This window comes from Arachis stenosperma, chromosome 4, assembly GCF_014773155.1.
Source record: "Arachis stenosperma cultivar V10309 chromosome 4, arast.V10309.gnm1.PFL2, whole genome shotgun sequence".
Lineage (NCBI taxonomy): Eukaryota > Viridiplantae > Streptophyta > Magnoliopsida > Fabales > Fabaceae > Arachis > Arachis stenosperma.
In genome coordinates this window covers 91752206-91773378 of record NC_080380.1, presented here as the reverse complement: position 1 = coordinate 91773378, position 21173 = coordinate 91752206, and the positions used below count along the sequence as shown (strand labels likewise).

The 21173-nt window shown below is 40.9% G+C and overlaps 1 protein-coding gene across 2 annotated transcripts; it reads right to left on the bottom strand.

Annotated features, from left to right (window-relative positions):
* Window positions 1-11994: 11994 nt before the first annotated feature.
* LOC130976710 (RHOMBOID-like protein 2) lies at window positions 11995-17075 on the bottom strand. 2 transcript variants are annotated; one of them, XM_057901632.1, is made up of 6 exons: window positions 16631-17075; window positions 15692-15855; window positions 14262-14425; window positions 13391-13659; window positions 12611-12749; window positions 11995-12251 (listed from the first exon to the last, which is right to left on the bottom strand). In XM_057901632.1, the coding sequence occupies exons 1-6, from the start codon at window positions 16942-16944 to the stop codon at window positions 12129-12131; spliced, it is 1173 nt and encodes a 390-aa protein (XP_057757615.1). In that variant the 5' UTR covers window positions 16945-17075; the 3' UTR covers window positions 11995-12128. The 2 variants fall into 2 exon arrangements, with proteins under 2 accessions (XP_057757615.1, XP_057757616.1); XM_057901633.1 differs by having other exon boundaries at window positions 14262-14344.
* Window positions 17076-21173: the final 4098 nt, after the last annotated feature.

Genomic DNA, 21173 nt, shown 5'->3' with positions numbered 1-21173 from the left:
TATAAAGATAAGAAAAAGATTTTGAAAATATTTTGAAAAATAATTTTTGAAATTTTCGAAATTTAAAAAAAAAATGAAAAAGATATGATTTTTGAAAAAGATTTTGAAAAGATAAGATTTTTAAAATTGAAATTTTGACTTGACTTGTAAGAAACAACTAATTTTGAAAATTTTTGACCAAGTCAACCCAAAATTTCGAAATCTTGGAGGGAAATAAGGAAAAGATATTTTTGATTTTTTTGAATTTTTAAATTATGAAAGAGAAAAACAACAAAAATACTTTTATGCATGAAATTTTTAGATCAAAATAATGAATGCATGCAAGAATGCTATGAATGTCAAGATGAACACCAAGAACACTTTGAAGATCATGATGAACATCAAGAACATAATTTTGAAAAATTTTTGATGCAAAGAAAACATGCAAGACACCAAACTTAGAAATCTTTAATGCATGGAAAATATGAATGCAAAAATGCACATGAAAAACAACAAACAACACAAAACAAGAAATCATCAAGATCAAACAAGAGGACTTGTCAAGAACAACTTGAAGATCATGAAGAACACTATGAATGCATGGATTTTCGAAAAAAATGCAAGAAAAATTTTAAAAGCATGCAATTGACACCAAACTTAAAAATTGACTCAAGACTCAAACAAGAACACAAAATATTTTGGATTTTATGATTTTCTAATTTTTTTTGGATTTTTTTTTTTTTTATTAATATTTTCGAAAATAATGTGAAGAAAAACGAAAAATAAAAAGAAAAATTTTGAAAAAGATTTTTGAAAAGAAAATTACCTAATCTGAGCAACAAGATGAACCGTCAGTTGTCCATACTCGAACAATCCCCGGCAACGGCGCCAAAAACTTGGTGGACGAAATTGTGATCACTTGTTATTTGTTTATAAAGGATGTTTACTCTTAGGGCACTGTTTATTTTCTTCACAACTCCGTTCAACTAACCAGCAAGTGTACTGGGTCGTCCAAGTAATAACCTTACGTGAGTAAGGGTCGAATCCACAGAGATTGTTGGTATGAAGCAAGCTATGGTCACCTTGCAAATCTCAGTTAGGCGGATTGAACATTTGTAATAGTGATAATTGGATTGTTCTAATAAAAAGGAATAATAAAAGGGATAGAGATACTTATGTAGATTCATTGGTGGGAATTTCAGATAAGCGGAATGGAGATGCTGTAGAGCTCTAGGACGCCTGCTCTCCTATTCCTTCTACCCAATCCTTCTTACTCCTCTCCATGGCAAGCTTTGTATAGGGGTTCACTATCAGCTGTGGCTACTTTCATTCCTCTCGGGGAAATAACCTGCACGGCTGTCACTCGCACAGCTAACCAGTCTGGAGGCATCACCCATGGTTGATAGCTACATCCCATCCTCGCAGTGAAAGCTATGCACGCACTCTGTCACAGTACGGCCAATCACCGGTTGGTTCCCGCTCCTACTGGAATAGAATCCCTCTTTTGCGTTTGTCACTAACGCCCAGCAGGTTAAAGTTTGAAGCACGTCACAGTCATTCATGAACGGAATCCTACTCGGAATACCACAGACAAGGTGAGACTTTCCGGATTCCCAGGATCCTACTCGGAACACCACAGACAAGGTTGGACTTTCCGGATCCAGATGAATGCCGCCATCTATCTAGCTTATACCACGAAGATTCTGTTGGGGAATCTAAGAGATACACATTCAAGCCTTGTTACACGCAGAACGGAAGTGGTTGTCAATCACGCGCGTTCATAAGTGAGAATGATGATGAGAGTTATTAGCTCATCACATTCATCATGTTCTTGAGTACGAATGAATATCTTGGAATAAGAATAAGATAGAGAATTGAATAAAAGAAAATAGAACTTCATTAATCTTTGAGGTACAGCAGAGCTCCACACCCTTAATCTATGGTGTGCAGAAACTCCACCGTTGAAAATACATAAGCAAGAGGTTCAGGCATGGCCGAATGGCCAGCCCCCTAAACGTGATCAATGATCTCCTAAGATGAAGAATAAAGCAAAACTGAGATCAAAAGATGATTGATACATTAGTAAATCATCCTATTTATAATAAACTAGCTCCTAGGGTTTACATGAGTAAGTAATTGATGCATAAATCCACTTCCGGGGCCCACTTGGTGTGTGCTTGGGCTGAGCTTGATCTATCCACGAGCAGAGGCTCCTCTTGGAGTTGAATTTCGAGTTATGATGTGCTTTGGGCGTTCAACTCCGGATTATGACGTTTTTCTGGCGTTTAACTCCAGAAAGGAGCGTGTACTTGGCGTTCAACGCCAGTTTGCGTCGTCATTCTTCGAATAAAGTATGGACTATTATATATTGCTGGAAAGCCCTGGATGTCTACTTTCCAACGCCGTTGAGAGCGCGCCATTTAGAGTTCTGTAGCTCCAGAAAATCCATTTCGAGTGCAGGGAGGTCAGAATCCAACAGCATCAGCAGTCCTTTTGTCAGCCTTTTTCAGAGTTTTGCTCAAATCCCTCAATTTCAGTCAGAATTTACCTGAAATCACAGAAAAACACACAAACTCATAGTAAAGTCCAGAAATGTGAATTTAACATAAAAACTAATGAAAACATCCCTAAAAGTAGCTCAAACTTACTAAAAACTATATAAAAACAATGCCAAAAAGCGTATAAATTATCCGCTCATCATCATCCTTTTTGGTTGTCGTTGGAGGGGGCACGCTTCATCCCGACCTATTGGAGCTTCGGGGCGGGGTCCAATGCCTTCGTTAAAGTATCCTACAAGGGCATGTCTGCGGTGGATAGGAAGATTGCCAATGTGTTACTGGCAATCTTCGGGAGGAATCACGTGAATCCTCACCTCCTCATGGGTGACCGGGAAGCCGGTCGGAGCTATATTTGTGAGAAGTCTTTACTTGCTTTGTCTTTAGTTTCTTGCTTTTCCCAATATTTCATTGCGACTAAAGGATTTTCTTTTCTTGTTACAGTGGGAATGTCTGCCGAGATAACGGGTCTCCCTAACTTGTTCCAAACTTTCTTATGCGCAAGTGACGACGAGGCGGGCAATGAGAAATCGACTGCTCCCCCGGAGGACAAGAGCAAGGCCACTTCCGAGCAAGGGGCTGTGGCCGATGAGACCGGTACCTCGGCTCAGGGTGCCTTGGCTCAAAGTGACAGGGAAGTGCGCATTTCTCCCTTCCGCGAAGTGGTCGGCACTGGGGGTTCGACGTCCAACCCCGCTGCCGATGATGAGGTGGAGGAGGTACCCAGCCTCAAAAGGAGGAGGACGTCCAGCAGTCACGAGGGAGTTCTTATTGTGATGGAGAAAAATTTTGACGCGGGGAATTTTATAGATTCTCGATTGATCCCCGAGACTGAGGAGCACTTCCACGAGTCATCTCTTGCCGGGCAAGCGAGGTGGATGTATCGTACCCTCTTGCGCGGTGCAGTGATATCTCAGAAAGCCGGGTTCGAGTTGTCTGGGATGGAATCTCTTCGCAGGAGGTTGGAGTCTGCTGGAAAGGCCAATAATGAGCTCAAACGCGAAGTTGAAACTCTTCGGGAGCAGCTGACCCAATCTAATGAGAAGCTTGACGCTGCCGAGAAGAAACCATCTGCTGCCGAGAAGAAGGCCTCTACTGCTGAGAAGAAATTGGAAGAGTCGGACGCCACGGTTTCCCGTCTTGTTGAGCGGGATATGACTTTAGAGAGTCAGGTTGGCGTGGCCCAAGGGCGGGTGGCCGCGTTGGAGAAGGAAAAGCAAGCTGTCAAAGCTGAGCTCGCAGCGTTGAAAACAAAGTATAAAGACGTCGTCAAGCAGGGGAAGGGCGCGATCCTGGCAACCGAGGAGGCCCTTAAAGCTCAGGTCAAAATTGTTGCTCCTGATTTCGACACGTCGGCAATTGGAGTCTTCAAGGTGATCAAGGACGGCAAGATTGTTGACGTTCCTAAAAAATGATTCCTCTTGTTCTGTATGAAACTTTTGGTTGGCCGTTTTGTTTTGGCTTTGGTGAATAGTTGTTTTATTGGGTTGTTTGCCCGTTTTATCATAATTAATACTTTTTTATTCGTCTGGTTGTGTTGTCGTTCATATTCACCGTTACTGGTTTGTAGTTGCCATTCGTTTTACCGTATTGGTGGTATTCTGGCTAAGCTAGTGGAGCCAGGTCGTGGCTTTGTAGTGTAGCCGTTTGCTATTGTGGTAATTGATGGGCTTCCGGGGTGATCAGTCCCAGGGCCGCGCATTGTTGTCGAGTTGTGAGGAATTCGCTTGCGTAGTGGGTTGTCCAGAAAAAGCGAACAAAACAAAAGAAACAAAATTTTGCACAAGTATATCTTATTCGATAATTGCATAAAAGGCCCATAGACCATAACGAAAAGTACAATTCCGTGAATTAAATACTTAACTCAATTGGTCGGCATGTCGCCTCATGTGCTAGGAGTAGAATCTTCTCAAGTTGTTCGCGTTCCACGTTCTTGGGACTTCTTTGCCATCGAGCCTTTCTAACTTGAAAGCGCCTTTACCCATCACTTCTTTGACTCTATAGGGACCTTCCCAGTTTGCCGCCAGCTTGCCCACTCCCGGGGTCGGTAAGCCGATGTCGTTACGCCTTAGGACGAGATCATTTGGTTCAAACTCTCTTTTGAGCACTTTGGTGTTGTAGCGTAGGGCCATTCTTTGCTTCAGCGCTGTTTCTGTCAAGTGGGTCATTTCTCTGGCTTCATCTATCAGGTCCTTCTCCACGGCTTCCCCCACTCCTTTCAAAAGTAGTCGCGGGCTCGATTCCCCGATTTCCACGGATATTACCGCATCTAACCCGTATGTCAGTCGGAAAGGGGTCTCCTTGGTGGAGGACTGTTCGGTTGTTTGGTAAGACCAGAGGACCGAGGCAAGCTCGTCGGCCCAAGCACCTTTTTTATTATCCAGTCGCTTCTTAAGCCCTAACAGGATAATCTTATTCGTGGACTCCACCTGTCCGTTTGTTTGGGGGTGCTCTACCGAGGAGAACTTCTGTCTTATACCTAGGCCGGTGAGAAACTCCGTGAACTTCTTGTCGGTAAACTGTGTGTCGTTGTCCGAGATAACAATCTCCGGGATCCCGAACCGCGTTATCACCAGCCTCCACATGAATTTCCTGCAAATGGATGAGGATATGCTGGCCAGCGGCTCGGCCTCTATCCATTTGGTGTAGTAGTCAATGGCGACTATGAGGTACTTGACTTGTCCAGGACCAATGATGAGCGGATAATTTGTACGCTTTTTGGCATTGTTTTTAGTATGTTTTTAGTATGATCTAGTTAGTTTTTAGTATATTTTTATTAGTTTTTAGTTAAAATTCACTTTTCTGGACTTTACTATGAGTTTGTGTGTTTTTCTGTGATTTCAGGTATTTTCTGGCTGAAATTGAGGGATCTGAGCAAAAATCTGATCCAGAGACTCAAAAGGACTGCAGATGCTGTTGGATTCTGACCTCCCTGCACTCTAAGTGGATTTTCTGGAGCTACAGAAGCCCAATTGGCGCGCTCTCAACGGCGTTGGAAAGTAGACATCCTGGGCTTTCTAGCAATATATGATAGTTCATACTTTGCCCAAGATTTGATGGCCCAAACCGGCGTTCAAAGTCACCTCAAGAAATTCCAGCGTTAAACGCCGGAACTGGCACCTAAATGGGAGTTAAACGCCCAAACTGGCACCAAAGCTGGCGTTTAACTCCAAGAGGAGTCTCTACACGAAAATGCTTCATTTGCTCAGCCCAAGCACACACCAAGTGGGCCCGGAAGTGGATTTTTATGTCATTTACTCATCTCTGTACACCTTAGGCTACTAGTTTTCTATAAGTAGGACCTTTTACTATTGTATTTTCATCTTCTGATCTTTGGAACCTTTTTCTTTAGATCTTTTGATCACTTTGGGAGGCTGGCCTCACGGCCATGCCTAGACCTTGTTCTTATGTATTTTCAACGGTGGAGTTTCTACACACCATAGATTAAGGTGTGGAGCTCTGCTGTACCTCGAGTATTAATGCAATTACTATTGTTCTTCTATTCAATTCCGCTTGTTCTTGTTCCAAGATATCACCTGTTCTTCAACTTGATGAATGTGATGATCCGTGACACTCATCATCATTCTCACTTATGAACAAAGTGACTGACAACCACTCTTGTTCTATAAGCATACGAGGCTTAGTGAATATCTCTTGGATTCCTGATACACGATGCATGGTTGATCGCCTGACAACCGAGTGCTCGCCTGACAAACGAGCCAGCCATTCCGTGAGATCAGAGTCTTCGTGGTATAGGCGAGAACTGATGGCAGCATTCAAGAGAATCCGGAAGGTCTAACCTTGTCTGTGGTATTCTGAGTAGGATTCAATGATTGAATGACTGTGACGTGCTTCAAACTCCTAGCAGGCGGGGCGTTAGTGACAGACGAAAGGATCGATGGATTTTATTCCGGCCTGACCGAGAACCGACAGCTGATTAGCCATATGCTGTGACAGAGCATGGGAACATTTTCACTGAGAGGATGGGAGGTAGCCATTGACAACGGTGAAACCCTACATGAGCTTGCCATGGAAAGGAGTAAGAAGGATTGGATGAAGACTGTAGGAAAGCAGAGAGATGGAAGGGAAGGCATCTTCATATGCTTATCTGAAGCTCTCACCAATGATATACATAAGTACCTCTATCTTTATCTTTATGCTTTATTCGTTTATCACTATACTCATTTGAGTCTGCCTGACTGAGATTTACAAGGTGACCATAGCTTGCTTCATACCAACAATCTCCGTGGGATCGACCCTTACTCGCGTAAGGTTTATTACTTGGACGACCCAGTGCACTTGCTGGTTAGTTGTGCGAAGTTGTGTTTATGCCATGGTATTGTGCACCAAGTCCTTGGAGCCATTACTAGGGATTGTTCTTGAGCTGTGAAAAGTATTGATCACAATTTCGTGCACCAACCAACTGGGAAGGGCCCCAAAAGATCGACTCTCCATTGTGAGAATGGTCGGGAAGACGTTAACAGGCTTAGCTCAGAGGCCGGTGCCCTGTGGAAATTGGCGTTCTCTTGACACTTGGCGCATTTTCTGACGAATTCTTTAGAGTCTGCCATCATTGATGGCCAATAGTACCCAGCTCGGATTAACTTTCTTGCTAAGGCTTTGCCCCCTATGTGATGTCCGCAGCAACCTTCATGGACTTCCCTGAGGACGTAGTTCGTCTGGTCGGGGTGTAGGCATTTCAGTAGGGGCTGGTTGAGTTATTTCTTGAATAGCTGTCCCTAGATGATCACGTACTTGGCCGCTTTCCTTCTCAGCTTTGTGGCATCCTTTTCGTCGTCGAGAATTTTGCCGTTTTCTAAGAAGCTGGTGATGGGGTCCAGCCATGAGGGGCCTAGCCTTGATAGGTGCAGAGTGAACGCCGACTCCCTCATCATACCTTGGATGAGAGATCGGTTACCTTCTCCCGGTTTGGTGCTGGCCAGTTTTGATAGGAGATCTGCCCGTGTGTTCCTTTCTCTGGGCACGTGGTGGATCGTGACCTCTTCAAACTTTTGGCTCAAATCCTTGACTTTTTCTAAGTACTTTTGTAATAATGAGTCTCTGGCTTGGTAGCTCCCGTTTACTTGGGAGGTGACGACTTGTGAATCGCTGCATATTTCCAACCTCGTTGCTCCGACTTCCGTTGCTAGGGCTAAGCCCCCTATGAGGGCTTCGTATTCTGCTTGGTTGTTCGAGACGAGAAATTCAAACCTGATCGACTGCTCGTATATGACCCCAGCTGGGCTTTCCAGAATGATCCTGGCGCCCCTGGACGTCTGGTTGGAGGCTCCATCCACGTGGAGCTTCCACCATGCGCTCGTTTCTTCGGTTGGATCTCCCGTTACTTCTACTAGAAAATCTGCCATCGCTTGCGCCTTAATTGCTTGCCGGGGTTCGTATCGTATGTCGTATTGGAAAAGTTCAATGGACCAAGTCATCATCCTTCCCGCCAAATCGGGTTTTTGAAGTACTTGTCGAATTCCTTGGTCCGTTCTTACGACAACCTGGTGACCTTGGAAGTATTATTTTAACCTCTGTGAAGAGGTCAAGAGTGCCAGAACTAGCTTTTCTAGTTTGTTGTACCTTAGTTCTGCCCCTTGTAGGGCTCTGCTCACGAAATAGACTGGTTGTTGAGCCCTCCCTTCTTCTCGCACTAGAACCGCGGCCAGGGCTTCTCCTGTTATGGCGAGGTATAGATATAATGGCTCCCCGGTCTTTGGCTTTCCGAGCACAGGGGGTGCCGCCAGGATTTCCTTGAAGTGTCTAAAGGCTTCCTCGCATGCGGGCGTCCATTTGAATGCTATCCCTTTCTTCATGAGGTTAAAGAAGGGCAGGGCCTTTGTTGCCGAAGCTCCGAGAAAATGGGCTAACGAGGTCAGTCGCCCTGCCAATCTCTGGACGTCCTTGATACAACCCGGGCTCTTCATCTGGAGTATCGCTTGGCATTTCTCCGAGTTAGCTTCTACCCCTCTTTGGGTTATCATGAATCCTAGGAACTTTCCAGCTTCCATGGCGAAGGCACATTTGAGGGGATTGAGCCTCATGCCGTGTTGTCAGAGAGACGCGAATACATTTGCCAGGTCATTCAGGAGGTCGTCGGGTCGCGTTGTTTTCGCGAGGATGTCGTCTACATAGACTTCCACTATCTTGCCTATGAGGTCGTGGAATATCTTGTTCATCAGCCTTTGGTATGTTGCCCCTGCGTTTTTTAGGCCGAATGGCATCACCTTATAACATAAGGTTCCCTCCGGCGTTATAAACGCTGTTTTGTCCTCGTCGGGACGGTGCATCGGTATCTGATTGTGGCCGGAGTAGGCGTCCATGAAGCTCAGATAACGGTAGCCCGCCGCAGCGTCGATGAGTGCGTCTATGTTAGGGAGGGGGAAACAATCTTTAGGGCATGCCTTATTAAGGTCGGAGTAGTCTACGCACATTATCCATTTGCCGCTGTGCTTCTTTACTAGAACTACATTCGAGAGCCATGTCGAGTAGTCTAGTTCTCGTATGTAACCTGCTTCTAGGAGGCTGGCCGTCTGCCTGGCCACCTCCTCTGCCCTCTCCCGCGACATCTTTCTCCTCCGTTGGGCTACCGGGAGCGCTTCCGACTTGACGGCCAGGTGGTGTGACATAATTTCGGGGTCTATGCCCGGCATGTCGGCCGGTGTCCAGGCAAACAAATCCCCATTGGCCCTGATCATTTCTACCAAGGGCTCCTTCAATTCATGTGGGAGATTCCTGTTGACGAACGTGAATTTTTCCTCCGTGTCGCCGACCATGAACTTTTCCAGGTCCCCCTCTGGTTCCGGTCTGGGTTTGTCGTCTACTCTGGCGTCTAGGTAAGCTAGGAACACCCCTGACGCCTCTTTGGATTTCTTCCTTAGGGAGAGGCTGGCGTTGTCGCAAGCGACTACCGTCTCAAAGTCTCCTCTTATGGACCCTATAGATCCGTCATCGGTAACAAACTTCATGACTAGCAGCTTTGTATTGATTATCGCTTCAACATCGTTAATCGTCTTCCTTCCCAAGATGATGTTGTAGGCGGTGGAATCTCGGAGGACCACGAACTCGGCCATCGCCGATCTTCGGCCTTGAGCCTGTCCTACTGAGACCGGCAGGGATATTACTCCATCAGGTTTGATGAAGTGGTCGCCCAACCCAATGACCCCGTGCTGGTGAGTCGACAAGTCGGCGTCCCTTAGCCCCAGTGCGTCAAACACGTTGCGGAACATAATGTTCGAGTCTGCCCCCGTGTCGACAAGGATTCGTTTGACGAGACCGGTTCTCACTCTGGCCGTGATGACCATGGGTGGGTTTTCAGGGGCCTCGTCGAACCACTGGTCTTTCGGGCCGAAAGAGATGGAAGGGGGCTTCTTAGAGCTTCGCACCAGCGAGGAGGAGACCGCCAAGACCTTAGCATCTTTCTTGTGCACCGATCGCGACCTTGGCGCGGCATTTTTGGCTGTCACTACGTTTATCACGGTGAGGCCATGATCTCTGTCTTTTGGCTCTTGTCGCCGCTTTGCCGACCGGGTTTTGTCTTCTTCGTCTTGGTCGCAATGATGCCTCCTCGGCTCCCTTATAAGATGGGAGAATTCTGTTAGTTTACCCTCCCTTATCGCTTGTTCTAGTGCATCTTTCAGGTCAAAATAGTCCTGTGTTTGGTGACCATAGCCCTTGTGATAGTCACAATAGAAGTTCTTGTTTCCCCCCGTACGGTCCTTGAGTGGCCGGGGCTTCGACAGGATTCCTTTCTCGGCAATTTGCTGATGAACTTCCATGATGGGAAGAGTGAGCGGAGTGTAGTTGGTGAATTTCCCGACCCGGAGAAATGGCCTGGGTGCCTTGCTCGGCGCTCCTTCCCTGGCTTGTTCTTTTTGTCTTTCTCCATTACCTTGTTGCCTAGGTTGGTTGTAGCCGGAGTGCCGTTTATTGGCAGCCACGACTTGGCTGACTTCCTCATCATTTATGTACTCCTTAGCTACCGTTTGGATCTCGTGCATCGTCCAAACTGGTTTCGTGGTGAGGTGCTTTCGAAAGTCCTCGTTGAGGAGGCCGTTCGTCAGACAAAGGCTGGCCACCGAATCGGTTAGACCGTCAATTTCCAAGCATTCGTCGTTGAACCGGTCCAGGTATTTTCTGGTCGGCTCTCCCTGTCTCTGGGTTATCTCCAGAAGGTTGATCGGGTGCTTTGCCTTTGCTATTCGTGTTGTGAATTGGGCTAGGAAGGCACGGTTGATGTCCGAAAACCCATAGATGGACCCCTGCGGGAGGCCGTTAAACCATCTGATCGCGGGTCCTGCCAGGGTCACCGGGAAGGCTCGGCATCTCACCTCGTCCCCTAATCCCTCCAGATTCATCCTAGCTTCGAAGGCTGTGAGGTGTTCCAGAGGGTCTTGGGTTCCATCGTACCTCATGTCCGTTGGTTTGTCGAAGTGCTTCGGCAACCGGACTTCGAGGATGGATCGATGGAATGGGGTGGCGCCCATTATCACGGGTCGACGTGTCCTCTCGGACCTCTCTTCCCCGTCTTCGCGATCTCGTCCCGTGTAGCGCGTTTCCTTGCCTCGGGAGTAGATGATTGTGTCATTTCGTCTTCTCGGGATAGGTGACTCTTCTCGAGTGCTCTCCGCTTCCGTTCGGGATGCGGAGGCGTGTCGTAGACGACTTCGGTGGGAGTCTCTCTCTCGGCTTTCAGGAGATGGGGAGTAGCTAGGATCGGTGGTTCGTCGGTCGTGCTCCTGGTCGGCCAGCTGCCGTTCCAGGTTCTGGACCCTGTGGCGTAGCTCCTGCATTATTCTGGCGCTGTCGCCGCCAGTTCCTCCGAAGGGTCGCGTCCTTGTATGTGGTTCAGTGCGTTGTCGGAGGGACCTTCGCCGTCCTCTTGGCGAGGCGACAGAGGCTGCCCCCTCTGCACCAGCTCCTCGGCCTTGGTCTCCGGCGCCCGGCACGACGTCCATTTAGGCGTCCCCACAGACGGCGCCAATGTTCGGTTGTGCGGTTACCGGACGGTTCGGGTGGAATATGTGGAACTAGGAACGCTTCGATCACGATCGTGCTTGGATCTGGTCTACCGGGTAGCCGAGCTCTCGTTGTGGAAGGAGAGGGTGTCACCTGCAAAGACACTCCGACGCTCTAGTCAGTTAGTGTGCAGGTGAGGAATGGGTTAGGTGGAATGTGTGACGTACCTTGGGGGAGGGGTAGGACCCTCTCCTTATATACTGTGTCAGATGCGGGTCCCACAAGGGCAAGACCCTCTTTCTGCAAAACTTCTTCGCACAGCTGTGGTGATCAGCTGTCCCGGACACGTGTTCGAATCGGGTATGGGCGCATTACCCGACCGTTTTGGTCGGATAATTAGTGGGTCGGGTCGGCTCAGGTTCCCTTTGGGTCAGGCCGTAACAGTTATTGTAATGAATAACCTTAAATTTCATGAGTGTGACACACTTGTTTTTCCATTAAAATTGTTAAAGGCCGGTGATGGACTTATATATATTGTCTACGTAAGTATTGAACTTAGGATAACTTCATAAATAAATGAACTGAAATATAATAAAGTAAATCCATGTCACTTCAACCCATCCCTTTTGTCAATAGCTACTGACAAATCTGTTTACATAATTCTGTAATTCGATCATAGGTTGGATCTGGCAAATAAAATGGCTTGGATATACCATTTGTTAAACATGTCATGTTCAATTCGCTACCAGTCTCTTCTACCTGCATTTATGCCATTTAAACAACATTAATACACACAAATAAAAATAAAATTATATCGAATTTTCGAAGTTCAGATCTAGAACACCTAAAGAATGGTTCATAACATTTTACCTATGATGGAATATTTTTTTTATCTTATCGTATTTTTCAATTTAAAAATTAATCTGTTGTAGATAAAAACTGTATTAAAAAATTTGTCATTTGTCCAACAAATTAATGTATGCATAAAATAAATTTTAAATTTCCAATACTTATTGAAGGGAATTAGTAAACTAATTCCTATATCAATCTAAGTTTCAGATGGAGTAATGTTATTCACGAAAACATTAAAAGATGAATATTTGGGCCAAAATGCGTACCGTACAAGATGCAGGTTTTTTAATTCGAGTGTCGTTGCAGTGCCATCTGGAAGTTGGAAGACAAGACAAATATTTGCACCAGGAGCAATGATCGTTTACATTAACGCCACGAAGAAGTGTAACTAAGCCTAAAGTGAACCTATCAAGTAAACAATTTTAATTTTTACATACACAGTACATAAACAAAGACTGAAAAGGAATAGCAAGTATTTGTGATTGCAATTCGGTTATGCACAAAATTGATTTTCATTATAAGGCAATTAATATGTCTACAACACACTGAGGGCTGTTTTGTCCTTATACTTGATTGCTAGCATTTATTATACTTGATAACTACGACATCATTCAGTTCTTGTTTTGGGATTGAAACTTTTCTATTTTCATCTCTTTTTTTCAAATGCTCTCTTATATGAGATGTTGGTAGGTTTAGCATGCTTTTAGGTTCTGGCTTAAGATAAAAAAAAGCATCAACCAAGGTTAAGATATGTTTCTCGCTCAAGTACCCTTTCATATATGAAAAAAAAAAACAAAAAAAAAAAACAAAAATTTCATATATGGAAAATTAATTAACTAGACTAGGTCATTCGATTAGATTAATTAAGAATTGAGCAATTGTTTGATCTGATTTAAAGTAAAAACGGATTACGAAAAGTCAGTCAAAAACCAAAAAAGCTAATGAATTGGTTGTGCTTTTATTTTATCACATTTTATTTAAGATTGGTTAAATTTCAATTAAACATTTAAATCCTTAAAACATGTTTATATTATACTTGAGCTTACCCAACAATTAGGAGGAGCAAGGAAAGAACCCACAAGCAGCATTGATATTTCTTGAATTTAGGTTTTTTAATGGATAGCGGAGAATTTGGTGATGATGAGAGAGCGTATTGTTGCTTAACCCATGCCGATTGGGGGCGGATCAAAAACACGAATCCCAGAAGAAACCCTGAAAGGAAGCCTCCAATATGAGCAAAATTGTCCACATGTGGCAGAAGCCCCATTGCTAGATTTATAACAATCACAAACACAAGGGTCAACACAGCTCCTATCTGCACATATCAAATGATTAAGGATCCAAGTTTAATTAATTATATAAACTGAAAATGTTATTGAAAAATTTAAGTATTCAAAGTTATCCGGTTATCCTCATCAACTTTTCTCTTTTCATATTTCACTTTTCATTTACTATTTTTCGCACTTTTCCTCTTTTTATTTTCATTTTACAGGGGAATTACTAGAAAAGAAAATATCACCTGATTTTTTTTTTGACAAAATAATAAAATTTTAAAAAAATGGTACATATTTGAAAGAAGAATAAATTGTTTTCGTTTAAAGGGTAAAACACCTAAATAAAATGTTTGGATTTTAATATTATATGTTTATTCTGAATTGAATTCAGTTACATACATGTTATATGAAATTGTTGTAAACTACAATGATTTAATAATAAACGTGTACACTATTATTTTTGTATATCGTATTTTGCTACAATGATTTATATAATGTGCACCCTCATTGCTAAATCGTTGTGGCTTGTAACAATTTGCATAAGACATGTAAGCTAATTTAATTAAGAACCAACATATAATATTAGAGACCAAACATTTTATTTTAAGTGTTTCATTCCATAATATATATGTATAGTAAGCACCTTCTTATCATATATAGACCAATTAGTAATGAGTTCTGAGAGCATGCCACCCAGCAAGCCAAAAAGTGCACCAGAAGCACCAACTGCAATGTTTTGTTGAATAAAAAGTGAAGAGACCAAACTACCCCCGAATCCAGAAATGACATATAGCAACCCAATGAGCACTGCAAATATACATATACATTCAACCATGGTAGCATTATAAATGAGTTTGGAGCAAAACTGTCAAACATTTCAAGTGCTCCAAAGAGCACCGGTGCACTAATTATTTTAACCGTTGATTTTAATTAATATATATTATATATATTTTTTATAATTCAGATCAATGGTTAAAACAACTAGTGTACCAGTACTCCCGGTGCACTTAAAATGCTTCCAATATAATAATTCCTTCTCTATCAAAAAGGAAATCAGAATAATCTTTGATGGAATTTTGATCATTGATGACACATATCACTGCTCAAATCAGATTTTGGATGTCATTATTTAAAATTTTTACTAAGCATATCATAATTAGTAAAAAATGGTCTTATATTTAAATGAGAATATCTTATTTTTATTGCTAATATGAGAACTATTTTAATAGATGATATATTAATTTTTTTATAGTATTTTTGGAGTTTAAAATATATCTTGATCTTAGTAGAATATTTCAATATTTAACCTACTTAAATACTTCACTTCTTATAAAAGAAATACAAAAATTATTTAAAAAAAAAATCAAACCCAGAGAATACCATGTTTATCAATTCATTCTAATTAAGTCATAGCCATCTGAATAAGATACATTTTTTTTTGTAAAACTGCAGGTGTAACCTTCTTACTTTTAGATTTAATTTGGCAAAAAAAATTTTTTAAAGTAATTTATAAAAAATAATTTTTAAAAAATAATTTTTTAAAAGTTATAACATCTATATTTGATAAATCAAATTAAAAATGACTTTTAATAAATACAAATAGCAATAATATAATTACATTTAGTAAAACGGATTTTAAAATTTAAAAATATTATAATAGACAACATAAATGTATGAGTTAAATTTAAAAATTAATTAATATATAAAATTATTTAGACTTTTTAATTTTGATAAATATATAATCTATATTAAAAAGTTTTACCTTACATGCTTTTAAAAATATATTTATCTTTTAAAAATTACAAATACAAACACATATTTTTTTATTTACCAAAAATGAAAATTTTGTGCTTTTGCACTTTCTTAGAAAGCTTTACAAAGTGTTAGTCACTCACTTGAGTAAGTTCATTTTACTTAACTAATCAAATTATATTGTGGTGATTCAAAAATGCTATGTAAGTAAAAATATAAGCCACCAAATCACTCAATACATACATACATATATACATATATGTGTGTGTGTTTGTGTGTGTGTGTGTTTTTTTTAATTCATTTTTAATTAGTCACACGTACCAAAGCCAAACTCTTGCTCAAGGCGAACTCCAATGATTATAATACCAAACATATTTGCCAATAAGTGGAACACCCCTCCATGTAACCATATGCATGTGATGAGGCGCCAAACCTGCTTTCTGTAAACCACTTTTTGCACGTCCAAAGCCCCCATTTTCTCTAGCCTGAAAATTAACTAGTTGTTTAGTCACAATATACAATTCTATAAAATTAAATGTTATTCGTCTATTCTCAAGTTATCTGTCGTTTTATCTAATTACACATGTTAAGAAATCTAAAATAAAAAGTTATTATGAAAAAAAGTAAATTTACAAACTATTCTTATTTTAAAAATAAACATCTTAAATATGAAAAATACATCATGACAATTTACAGTAACTTGATATTAATTTAAGGTTATAATTGATAATTCAACAAAGCATTTTGTATAAAACAAATAAGAATGATAAATAATGTGAAAACAAAACAAATTAAAATGTCCCAAATAACAATAATTTAATTTAAGACTAGTGTTAGAGAGCCAATTTCTTTTTCTGATAAACGTTAATTAATTTTTTTAAAATTATTTTATTTATCTTAAATTTAAAAAAAAAAAGTCACCAAAAAAAAATTCAAATTCAAGACCCTAAATAATAAGCTCTTAATTGAGTTAATTCTAAATTCTAAATTCTCAAAAATAAAAGAAATTTTAGAGTTGAAAAAGAGAAAATTAATTAATATTAACTAACTAAAAGTTTATTCCTGTATTTTCTCTTAATTCGATGCAAAGTAAATCAAGTATTGCAGCTGAAGCTTAGCGCATATATTAATTCATGTGTCTCTTAATATGGTGCATGTTCTTTTAAATATTGTGATAGCTAGGATTTAGAATTGTCCAATTTATTTGGAAAAAAAAAGTATTCAAAAGAAGAAATCAAATAAGCATGACCGAAAGCTCACGTGAATGTGGAAGGCCCAAGAAGGGGATTCTCATGGAAGGACTGAAAGCAGAAACGGCCAAGGAACCTGGCAATGCAGGAATATGAATTCTTGGGACAATTGTTGACATACATGGTGATGATGAACACAAACACATTTGCAATGACAAAGGTTGGTATCAACCAAGAAACCCATTTCATGAAATGCTTCACTTCCTTCTTTTCAACTGTAACTGCTTCTTTTGAAGGCATAGGCGGGTCTATCTCCATAGGGAGCACCATAGTCCTGCTTCTCCTAGAGTTTACCCTTAGAGATAGTGGTGCCTCTTCCTCCATATACAATAATGAAACTCTTCAGTTAAAAAGAAATCCAAGTATTGAACTACTATTCAGACCAATTATGATTGAAGTCTAGACATAGCATGCATTATAGCAAAATGGTAATAAGGCAATGAATGAACGAAGAAATTAAAGATGATTGATAATTTGATAAGTCTAACGTTAATGGGCAACTTTTATCTTGTTGCACACTTTGTTAGAGCGGTTTTGTTGGGTTGTGGTTGGAGTTTTTCTTTGCTGAGAAACGAACAGAGTGTTTTCCAACATATATAACAATGTTTCATGCTATGGTTGTTGGAACAAGTAAACAATGAACAAAACAATTAATAATTAATGACATTGTTTTTAATCAAATTGACATTTGGATGCTTAAAGTTTAGAGACAGAATCATTATCACTGGATTACATGACATATATAAGATACAGAGAAAGGGGTGAATTTTGAATGTGGTTGATTCCATGAGTCCAGCCATAACAAACAAAAGTTTTGGGGGTACATGATGTAGAGGTAATTATTAAATTAGGGTAACTAGATTGGCCGAAATTTAAACTAGTATTTAATTATATGCTATGTAAACAACTTAATTTTTTTTTTTAACAACATCGGGTCTGACTTAACCAAAAGTGTTATTGAAAAAATATGTAGGATTCTCATTTTATTATCTAAAAATTTAAATATTTTGTTTTAAGATGGTTCAGAACAAGTTCGACTTAGAATGGAAAAAAATCACCAATAAAACAGTACTGAATAGCCTACCAATGTATTACTTGAGTTTGTATAAGATGTCGCAGACGGTGGCGGATAAGCTGATTGCATTGCAAAGGAACTTTCTGTGGTGCAAGGAGGACGGAACCAATGGTATGCCGATGGTTAAGTGGGAGTTGGTCCAAGCTCCAAAGAAGGTTGGGGACTTGGGGGTTGAGGATGCCGTTCTTCGGAATACCGCACTTTTGTTTAAGTGGTGGTGGCGTTTTTCAAAGGAGGATTGCCCGCTGTGGAAAAAGATTGTGTGCTTTTGCAACAAGTTGAATCCTTCTGTCATGTTAGCAACTCAGTCTTTACCGGTGAAAGGGGGGCCTTGGAAAGACATATGTCAGCTGAATGTCAAAGAGCAAAGGGTCCGAGAAAAAATGGTTAGTGGACTGGCGATGGAGGTAGGTAGTGGTAGGAAAACTCGGTTTTAGGAAGATAACTGGGTTCAGGGTGGTCCTCTGAAAGAGAGATTTCCAAGACTCTTCTCTATATCAGGACAACAAGGGGCTGTCATTGGGGACTATAGGTTCTGTGATGGGATAGAGTGGATCTAGAACTTCCAATGGAGGAGGGACTTATTCCAATGGGAATTAAAACTTGTCCATCAGCTACATGAGCGGTTAGGGCCAGTGAAGCTGTCATCTGAGAGCGAGGATAACGTTGTGTGGAAGTTTGATAATAAAGGTATCTTTTCTACGAAGTCCTTTATGCAGATCATACAATCAGAGAGCTGCCAAATGAGATCACGAGCTATAGCTTCATAAGTGCACTCTGGAGAGGCTGGATACCCCCAAAAATTGAGCTTTTTGGATGATTTGTGCTAGTTGGTAGAGTTAAGACTAAGGAAAGGTTAGCTAGACTAGGAGTTGTTACTAATGGGTATAATATTTGTGTCTTGTGTAACAAGGAGGTAGAATCTGTTGAGCACTTATTCCTTTTGTGTGAGGTAACATGGCAGCTGTGATGCTTTTGGTTGCAGTCCTTTGGTAGGGAGTGGGTGATTCCTGGAACCCTTAAAGAGCTATTTGAGAGTTGGGGTGCCATGCCCAACAGACGACAAGGGCAGAAGATGTGGATGACGGCGTTCTTTGCAGTGATTTGGAATGCTTGGTTGGAACGTAATGCCATAATTTTTAATCATCAAGGAGTAAACATTGACATCATTCAAACAAGGACATTGTCCACCTACACTGAGTGGAATGGCAGGGATCCTGTTGGTGGTTGAGGGCAATACCGAAAAGGCCAGGAGAGTGGTTTATCTGTTTTATTGTTTTTATGTTTTTATGTTTGTATGTTTGCTCCACTTAAATGTGTTGAGCTTGTTGTGCTTCAAAAAAAAATCACCAATAAAACTACTTACTCTTTTAAACATTTTATCAAGAGTGGGATAGATATAGGGAAAATCTAACTAAATAAATAAAAAAGACCCAACATATATAATTAATCTACCAACATAATATAAAAATTTATATTATTAAATATAAACACAATAATAAAAGTCATTATATTATATAAATTTATTATTAATATTTAAAAATCGAATCTACTCATTATTAAAAGACAAACAAACAAACAAATAGTAATAATAATAATTGCTCATACCCTAATCCAAAAAATAAAGCCAGACTTAAAAAGAATAGAGGCTTACATAAGAGGTTAGGCTTCCTTCACACCTACCCAACTTCTTAGAGGTTGGGCGTATCAACTATTGTACCAAAACCTATAAATCTAAACAAGTAACTACTTTCTAAGATATTTCTTATCTCTCTAGAGGGGAGATCTCAATGATGGTGTTTTTGTGGAAAACGAATTTTCCAAACACATAGATCTAACCGGCAAGTATACCGGGTCGCATCAAGTAGTAATAACTCACAAGAGTGAGGTCGATCCCACAGGGATTGATGGATCAAGCAATTTTAGTGGGTGATTAGTTTAGTCAAGCTAACATTGAAGGGATATTGTGTGAAGTGTAGCCAACCGAATTGTAAATGACAGAAAATTTAAAGTTGCAGAAAGTAAAGTTGCAAGTAACTTAAATAACAAGAAAGTAAAATAACTGAAACTTAAATTGCAAGAAAAGTAAATTGCATGAAAATATAAAGGGGAATGGGAACAAGGAGATTAAAGCAAGCAGCAAGAAGAACTTGGAACAATTGCATAAGAATTAAATGGCATGAAAAGTAAAAGGACTTGGGTGCTGGGAATTAAAATTTAACAAGAGAATGTAAGGAGCAATCAAACAGAAAAGTAAAAGATGAAATAAGTGCAGCAGATTTAAACAGAAATGGAAAATTGCTTGAAGAAGTGGTGCACGAAATTGCAATAACACTTTTGCAATCCCGCACAACTAACCAGCAAGTGCACTGGGTCGTCCAAGTAATACCTTGCGTGAGCAAGGGTCGATCCCACGGAGATTGTCGGCTTGAAGCAAGCTATGGTTATCTTGTAAATCTTAGTCAGGATATCAGAAATTATCAGGATTGATTGTCAAAAGCAAAAGAACATGAGATGGTTACTTGTACTGCAGTAATAGAGAATAGGCTGAGGCTTTGGAGATGCTCCATCTTCCGAATCTCTGCTTTCCTACTGTCTTCTTCTTCAAACACGCAAGTCTCCTTCCATGGCAAGCTGTGTGTAGGGTTTCACCATTGTCAGTGGCTACCTCCCATCCTCTCAGTGAAAGCGATTGCATATGCTCTGTCACAGCATAGCAGAATTCATCTGTCGGTTCTCAATCAGGCCGGAATAGAATCTAGTGATTCTTTTGCGTCTGTCACTAACGCCCTGCCCTCAGGAGTTTGAAGCACGTCACAGTCATCCAGTCATTGAATCCTACTCAGAATACCACAGACAAGGTTTAGACCTTCCGGATTCTCCTGAATGCCGCCATCAGTTCTAGCTTATACCACGAAGATTCCGATTAAAGAACCTAAGAGATAATTACTCAATCTAAGATAGAACAGAGGTGGTTGTCAGGCACATGTTCATGGTTGAGAATGATGATGATTGTCACGGATCATCACATTCATCCGGATTAAGAACAAGTATTATCTTAGAATGGAAGCAAGCATGATTGAATAAGAAACATTAGTAATTGCATTAATCCATCAGGACACAGCAGAGCTCCTCACCCCCAACCATGGGGTTTAGAGACTCATACTGTGGAAAGAAACGTGTAAGAAATGTTATGAGGTCATAAGGTACGGATACAATGTCAAAAGATCCTATAAGTAGTAAAAGCTAGTATCCTAAGGTTTACAGGAATGAGTAAATGACAGAAAAATCCACTTCCGGGCCCACTTGGTGTGTGCTTGGGCTGAGCAATGAAGGAATTTCGTGTAGAGACCTTTTCTGGAGTTAAACGCCAGCTTTCATGCCAGTTTGGGCGTTTAACTCCAAATTTTATGCCAGTTCCGGCGTTTAACGCTGGAATTTCTGTAGGTGACTTTGAACGCCGGTTTGGGCCATCAAA